This window comes from Triticum aestivum, chromosome 4A (genome assembly GCF_018294505.1).
Source record: "Triticum aestivum cultivar Chinese Spring chromosome 4A, IWGSC CS RefSeq v2.1, whole genome shotgun sequence".
NCBI lineage: Eukaryota > Viridiplantae > Streptophyta > Magnoliopsida > Poales > Poaceae > Triticum > Triticum aestivum.
Window position 1 is genome coordinate 541,501,216 of NC_057803.1, and position 8,110 is coordinate 541,509,325.

The window sequence follows — 8,110 nt, forward strand, 5'->3', positions numbered from 1 at the left end:
CTCCCCACCCACAACCATCCAGCAAAGCAACCGAGACAGCGGAAGACGCGGAGCCACCGCGTGAGACGAGCGAGCCAGCAGCCCAGGCAGCTCAACGTCCGCCGCCACGATGTGGAGCTCCGGCTCCGACCTCGACGAGTCCGCCTCGACGGCGACGGCGGCCACCGCATGCTCCCTGCAGCCGCAGACGCCGCCTCCGCCTCGCCGCCGCCGCAGCCGCAACCGCCGCCGCGCCCAGCGCCGGGTCAAGAACGGCCCCGAGGTGGAGGAGTCTGAGGCGGAGGCGGAGGAGGTGTGGTGCGGCGCGCAGTGGGAGGCGGCGTGGCCGCGGAGGGCGCGGCCGGTGGTGCTCGCCGGGGAGGACGCGGCCCCGGACGGCGCCGGAGCGGGCGCCGGGGACTCCGGCGTGGGGCGCGCCCGGAGCCTGACGGACGACGACCTGGAGGAGCTCAAGGGGTGCGTGGATCTGGGGTTCGGCTTCAGCTACAACGAGATCCCCGAGCTGTGCGGCACCCTGCCCGCGCTCGAGCTCTGCTACTCCATGAGCCAGCGGTTCCTCGACGAGCACCAGCCGCCGTCCAAGGTCGAAGATTTGGCTCCGGAGCCGCCGGCGGTCGTGCCTCCTCCGCCGGCCCAGCCCATCCCCAACTGGAAGATTTCCTGCCCTGGTAAGCTCAGATTGCTCGACCTCAATATGATTGGATCTTGCCCTCCGATGTGAAAAACCAAGTCTGTTCGTTCAACATCGGTTCTTGATTCATCTGAACTCTCTAGAATGGCCAGTTCATGATTGGACCAATTTAAGCTATAACCTACTGTTGATTTCCGCGTCATTCTTCGATTGGATTGCTATGGAGCATTTGAACTCAATTGTTCTTCTCTCTTGATGTGTTTGTTGCTGCAGGGGACAGCCCAGATGAGGTGAAGGCGAGGCTCAAGTACTGGGCGCAGGCGGTGGCGTGCACCGTCAAGCTGTGCAGCTGATCAACCGCACCGTCAATCAATCCATCCCACAGACGAAGGAAGACGAAGCCAACTCATACTCGCAAGGCGGCAGCCCAATTCATCAGGCGACCTATGCGCACGAGCGCACGCCATCTGCCCGAATCGCGTGGGAATTACATTACATTGCATCAATTCATCGCCATCATCACGACAACAAGCAGAAGGAAGGGTGCACGCATCATATTGTGGACTTGGGATCGCGCCTCTGATGACAGGAAGCGATGAAGCTAGCCAGGAGGATGTCGCCGGCCATTTCTAATGCTGCACTCACACATTATGATTTATGAATCACTGAATTTCCGTTCAGAAGCAAGCACTATGAATCCTCGATCCAAAACTGTGGCTAAATCATTCATGTAAACAGACAATATTGTATTCTCAATTCATCGGAAAAATAAAAATAATTGATCTCGTGCTGAGCTGTGTGCCTTTGTTTCTTTACCATCAGTACAGACACAAGCGCTCATATACACACGCATACACTCACCCCTATGAACGCACACCCTACCCCTATGAGTATCTGTGATAGACTAAGCCGACATAACATCTTGAGATTTACTATGAGCACCTTCGATAGACTAAGCCGACATATCATCTTGAGATTTACGAAGTCATCATAGACGCCTCGTCGTCGACGAGAACGTGGCTTTGTTTGTTTTCTTTTGTGTCGCTTCTCGGGCATCCTGCCGTGCGCCAGCTACGTTGCTTGGTTAGGTGGGAAGCGGACGAAATCAACTGACCGAATCAACCGCGAGGTGTTAAAATAACATTTATGCCTTGTTCACCGCTCTGTTCCTAATCATCACGCGATTGTTTTATTAAGCGTGGAGGCGCCGAAGATCGCTCGGGTTCTGACCTGAGATCTGGAGGTTGCAGCCTGTGCTGTGGCTAGTTGGCTGGTCAGAAAACAAATGTGCATCTGGAAAATTCTGCAGCTAGATTCCTACTCCTGCGACTGGTCTGTTCAGATCTTCGCAGGGTGTTTTGTCCGTTTGTTCAGGCTTCCAGATGGCTCCACAAGTACGATTTGAACACTTCTTACTAGGTTCCAGCATATTCTAGAGTATTCGCCAGCCATGGCACCATAGAAGGGGTGTAATTTCTGAAAAGATTCTCTTTTGAGGAGATCAAATTTACTGTGGCTCAAATTTGAGGAGCCGAAAGCAACTCTCAGCGAAAGATTCCGTTCGGCTGCGTCGCTCTCTGCTTGGTCGCGTTCAAGACGGCGTCTTCTCCGCCGCATTACTTGTGTGTGGTGACCACCCCATAGACGGTCGGAGTCGTTTTATCTCTTCGCCGCCGCCGTGAGCCCGTGGACGACCAGGGCCACCGCATTCCCTCATTTCGTCGGAAAACGGAACCGTCGAAGAGTCTAGATGACACAGAGTGCCTGCGCTCGAGCTTAACAACACCGGAATCACGGCCACATCGTCCACATTTCGAACGCCAAAGCAGAGCCACAGCGGGAAAATAATGGTGACGTTAGCTTATTTGGTACGTCATTAGTAGAGGCATAGTGATGGCATTGGAAAATATATGAGCCTCGGAAGTATATGGATCAATAATTTCGTACCATGCGTAATATAGTGCTGACGTGGTATTACATGAAACACCAACATTATTATGTTTATTTGTGGCGTGACATTGGTTCCCACGCCAGCATTGTTATATTTTCAATGTGAACATTCTTGTATTATCATTTTTATAGTATAGTGTGGACTTGAAATATGTAGTCGTTGAGACTTCAAATCTGTAATTTTATTTTTATTTTTTTAGGTGGTGTCATATTTATATTATATTTTAGTTTACTTTTATTAAATTTATATTACTTTATGGAAATAAAGTCATTTTTTAAAATATGTACTTTGAGACTTCAATTTTACTTTGTTTTACTTTTTAGGTTGACACTTGAAATATGTACTCGTTGATAGTTCAAATATGTAATTTGACACTTGAAAACAAAATTATTTTTATTTCTCTAGGTGATGATCATCTTTATAATAGTATATTGTAGTTTACTTTTATTAAATTTATATTATTTTAAATGGAAATACTGACATTTTTAAAAAATATGTACTTTGAGACTTCAATTTTACTTTGTTTTCCTTTTTAGTTTGAGACTTAAAATATTTACTTTTAGGCTTTCAAATATGCAGTTTGACACTTTGAAATATTTTATTTTTTTAGGCGGTGATCATTTTTATAGTATATTATATTATTTTATTAAATTTATATTATTTTAAATAGAAATGATAATTTACATTATTTTAAATTTATATTATTTTAAATGGAAATACTGATGATTTTAAATTTTGTATTGGGCCAAGTCCAAATATCACTAGGAGGCTGCGTGTGCGTGTGTGTGTGGGGGGGGGGGGTCAAAACCAAGGGGCAACGACCCCTCACCCCACACCCTCTCTCTCTCTGCCCAGCTTTATTTCTCGTCCCCTTTCATCTCACCCTCTCTCGTTGTTCGTCATCGCCGCTCTGATTCCGGCCGGCTCCGGCGGGTAGGTAATCTCCCCTCCATCTCTCCCTCTGTCGCCACTCGTTGCCCTCCAATTTGATTACAGTATATTTTATTTTGAGCTAGGGTTTCATCGATGGCGGTGGCGGAAGCGACGACGGCGGTGAAAACGACGGCCTGCTAGGGTTCACCGCCTCCATCTTCGTCCCCTCGGTGAGTTCACCCCCTCCACTTTTTTTATTTGCATCGGTAGGGTTCATCACTAGGCAGTGGCAGAGAAACTAGAAGGGTAATGAGCAAATAGAGTAATCTGTCAATCAAATTGTGCAACCTTGTCTTAATTTGAGTTGCCGTTGTAATCCATAAATATCTTTTCATTCAATCTTCTGAATTTGTTTGAGCTGCTGTTGTAATCCATAAATACGGTGGCGGAAGCATCTGAATTCTGAAACAAAGTGTTTGAGTTGTTGTTATAATCAATAAATATCCTGGGGAAAATCTGCTGGGTAGTACATTTTCACCATCTCACATATATCACTAACTTTGAATCCTCTGAATATGTTTCTAGGAATCTAGGTGGCGCTAATGGTTAGAAGATCCATTACCTTCTCACTAAATCTTTGATTTGATTCAAATAGTTGAGTGTTCAGTGTCCAAAAGAAAATTTCCACTCGAAAGTAATGCTCCAAGTTAGGTGTGGCAAAATAGTGTGACAATATGCGGAAAATATAGTCACAATCCAAACAATCCCTCAGGAGTTGTTTGGTTCCAAGCCACAACTTGCCACACTTTGTCACAACTCAACTTAGGCAAGTTTGACCCAGTTAGCTTGATGTGTGTTTGGTTCTTGTCACAACTAAGGCAAGCTTTTTTTATTAGCACTAAGGCCCACATGTATAGATACAAAAAGTATGACAAGATTCTCTATGGCAAGCCAAAGTGTGGCTAACTATTTGGGCACCTAAAGTAAGGCAAGTGTGGCAAAATGGAGTGTCAATATGTAGATATATACTACACTTCATCCATATGATTGTTTGAAGATATCAATAGTGTTATATTGTTGTTGTCTAAAGCTAGTTATGCACATGTCATCATGTTTAAACAAATTGGCTTATGTACAAACTGGCATGTGTTAGATAATATGATCCTGACTTATTATTTTGTAGTTGTAGCCATGAGTAGCTGGAATAGCCACTACTAGTCCCCATGCAACTTCGCGGCGTATGATAAAGTCGACAAAGGCGTATGATAAAGTCGACAAAGGCGAAGCGAGCACCAACAAGCTAAGATTACAAAAACATTCATGAGCATTGCAAACACATGCATATATACATATGTCTAACCATTTTGATGATTTCAAATATTTGACTTGCCAGGCGTATGTACGAAAGCCATCTCCAGCACCTGTCGAGCGGCAGCTATGTGACGTGGACATGCTCAGTCGTGAGCTTGTCGCATCAAAGGAGATTACAATGAAGGCCCTCAGGGAGTTGAACAACTCCCCGTGGAATGAGAGGGATTAGATCATCGACGACAACTTGGATCACTATGATAAGAAACTGAAACTCAATGACCAGAAGGACAAACTGGCTGCCGAGATCGATTCTCTGAAGGAGATACGGCTTCTGAAGGACGAGAGGGTGGAACTCAAGACACTGAAAGTCCATTACAGAAAGGAGGGGGAGAGCAACAGTAACAAGTTGCGTGAGATGAAGATCATTCTTCAGAGAGAAATGTAATGCGCATATGTAGGTAGTTTGGACATATTTTCAAAGTTGGCAGTCACTTTTGCTTCTAGCTAGCTAGTATACTACTGTATGTGTATTTGAAGTTATCACTAGAGGTACTAACCTTTTGTGAAGCCGAATGTAAGTAAGTTTAAATGGCTATATATATACTAGGTTTAAATTGTTGGGTATCTTTTTATTAGCGACAAAATCTAATTGCTGGCATTGCTATAAATTCAACGCCATAGCTAACACGAATATATTGCTGTCATTAGCCACGTGGCATGCCAGCAGTACTCATAATACTGCTGACGTGTGTGCCGACGCCACCACTAAAATTTTTCCCTGGCACCATATTGGTGGTGTTGGAACCCTATGCCAGCAAGGGCAATTTTGGCACGCCATAGCTAGGCTATTCTGCACTAGTGCACCGCGGTTGTCGCCTCTCTGCTCGCCAACTGTGCGATGAATTTTCTAGGCCCCCCGTCCCCTCCTTTTCTTTGCTTTCTTCACTATTTTGCGATAACTTTATCATTTTTTTGCAATTCATGAGCTTTATTGATTACTCAGTCATAATACTTTTGCGGGTAATACAATCACGGAGAAAATTTGGAACAAAGTTGATCCAAAGATATCTCCGACGAACCTCACTAGCTTGATGAGCACAAAGATGGGCCGCCATATTGGCTTCCCTACCAACAAAAGATATACTAAAACTAGCAAAGTTCCTGCATAGCTCCTTGACCTCCTGCATATGACGTGCAATATTAGCCCTTTCAAATGCTTGGACCTTCCACGAGTTGACAACTTGCAAAGCATCAATCTCGATTTTGATCCACTGCCATCCCATATCGCTCGCTAGCCGGACTGCATCACAAATTGCATATGCTTCCACCATTCTAGCAGAGGAGGCAAATTCATACCAACTAGATTGTGCCCGAATAAGGTTCCAATTTGCACCGCGGACAGCACATCCGGTTCCCCCATGACCTGCAGCCTCCTCATACCGAGCATCCACATTCAGTTTTAGAACATTTTCATCCGGTGGCTTCCAGCAAGCTTGCACCCACGGACTAGGCTTTTGTTGTTCCTTCCCAAGCTGTAATAAATGTTGGGATATCCTCCTCATGTGGGCTGTGAGGAGATGACCAATTGAGGCCTTTTAGGCAGCCCAAAGAGGTGCATAAGCCCACTACCCATTAGGGTTATGACCTAGGGTCATTTTGGACTTTGCACATGTGTGGATGGGGATGCTTTACCCTCCATCCAGCAGCCACCACCAAGAGTGACGAAAATCAGTTCATCCTTCAAGAGAGAAGAAGAGAGAAAACCAAGAGAGCAAGGGAAGAAGAGGAAGATTGAAGGAAGAAGCAAGGGAGCTCCTCCCCAAGATTGTGATGGTCCAGATCCACTACCTTGTCTCCTTCAAGCTTCAGTTCCACCATCTTTGGTGAGATTGTTCCAATCCCTAGTTCTTGAGCCCCAAATCTTGTTGTGTTCATCCAAGAATCAGAAATCTTGATGTATGAGATCCTCTAGTGCTGTTTAGAGAAGAACTTCTTGTATCCCACATTTGATAATAGTGGAAGAGGATTTGGGTGGCTTCGGCCCGTGGTTTTTCCCTCAAGTTGAGGGGTTTTCCACGTAAAAATCTGGTGTCTCTTTGTTGATGCTTGGTGCTGTCCAGAAACTTACTCCTACCACAAGACACTAGGCTGATGAGTGTCTTGCCTGCTGAGTAACATTTTCTGCCTCCATATATGCTGCTGCATATGTTTCCTTCCGTGCTAAGCAACGATCCTTGAATTAGTACATGATGTGGTGCTGAGATTACTTGTTTCCGCTGAAGTTTTCAGTTAACCACAAGTGCATTTGTGTGCTAATTCCCATCAGAGTGGTATCAGAGCCTTGGTTGCTTAGAGGTTGCAAATCCCAGTTGCTTGATTGTTGCTGGAAGTGCTGCTCACAATGGCTTTGGAAAAAAGCGCTACTACAAGTGGCATGATAAAACTTGATTCTTCCAATTACTCATTATGGAAGCCCATGATGGAAGACATCCTTTATTGCAAGGATTTGTATGAGCCAATTGTGAAAGACAAGATACCCACAGGTGTCACGAAAGAAGAATGAAGAGTGTTGCACAGAAAGGCAGTAGGTATGATTCGGTTGTACATCAACCACAATATTTTCCATCATGTTGCAAATGACACAAATGCATATGAGATGTGGCAGAAGTTGGAGTCTATGTATGAGAGGAAGACATCAATGAATAAGGCCTCGGTGATCAAAAGACTTCCAAAGCTTGAGTACCGAGATGGCACAAGTGTGATTGAGCACTTAAATGTCTTCCAATGCCATATAAATCAACTTTCAGCCATGAAGATCAACTTTGAGATGAGGTGCAAGCATTGTTGCTGCTAAGTTTCATGCTTGATAGTTGGAACACGCTTGTTGTGTCACTTAGCAATTCAGCTCCGGATGGGAAGCTGACTTTGGAGATGGTGAAGAACAGTATGCTGAATGAAGAAGTCAGAAACAAGGAAAAGGGTGATGCCTCTTCTTCTGATGCGTATGTGGCTTAAACCCATGGGAAGAATGAGAACCGTGGATGCAGCAATACAAGATTTCAGCAAGGCAAAAGCAAACCCAGGGGGAGATCAAAGTCAAAACAGAGAAAAGATATTACTTGCTTTCATTGTGGCAATCCGGGACACATAAAGAGCGAGTGCAGGAAGTAAAAAAGAGAGCTTGCAGAGGGGAAACTCACAAAGAAAATCGAGCAAAAGGCTGAGAGCAGTTCAGCCATGACCGCAACAGATGAGGACTATCTAGTCATTGAAGATGAAGATTACTATAGTGTTGTTCGTGATGATGCCATGAGTTGGGTTGTGGATTCAGGTGCGTCCTTCCA

The 8,110-nt window shown here is 45.1% G+C and overlaps 1 protein-coding gene across 1 annotated transcript; it reads left to right on the forward strand.

Annotated features, from left to right (window-relative positions):
* Positions 1 to 1,416, forward strand: LOC123086817 (uncharacterized). Its single transcript, XM_044508632.1, has 2 exons — positions 1 to 668; positions 905 to 1,416. The coding sequence occupies exons 1-2, from the start codon at positions 110 to 112 to the stop codon at positions 982 to 984; spliced, it is 639 nt and encodes a 212-aa protein (XP_044364567.1). The 5' UTR covers positions 1 to 109; the 3' UTR covers positions 985 to 1,416.
* The last annotated feature ends 6,694 nt before the right edge of the window (positions 1,417 to 8,110 follow it).

What these genes read in the sequence shown, in the direction of transcription:
- LOC123086817 (XM_044508632.1), top strand. Translation starts at nt 110, where the DNA reads ATGTGGAGCTCCGGCTCCGACCTCGACGAGTCCGCCTCGACGGCGACG. An exon ending in CTGGAAGATTTCCTGCCCTG is followed by an intron (nt 669 to 904) that starts GTAAGCTCAGAT and finishes TTGTTGCTGCAG; the next exon opens with GGGACAGCCCAGATGAGGTG.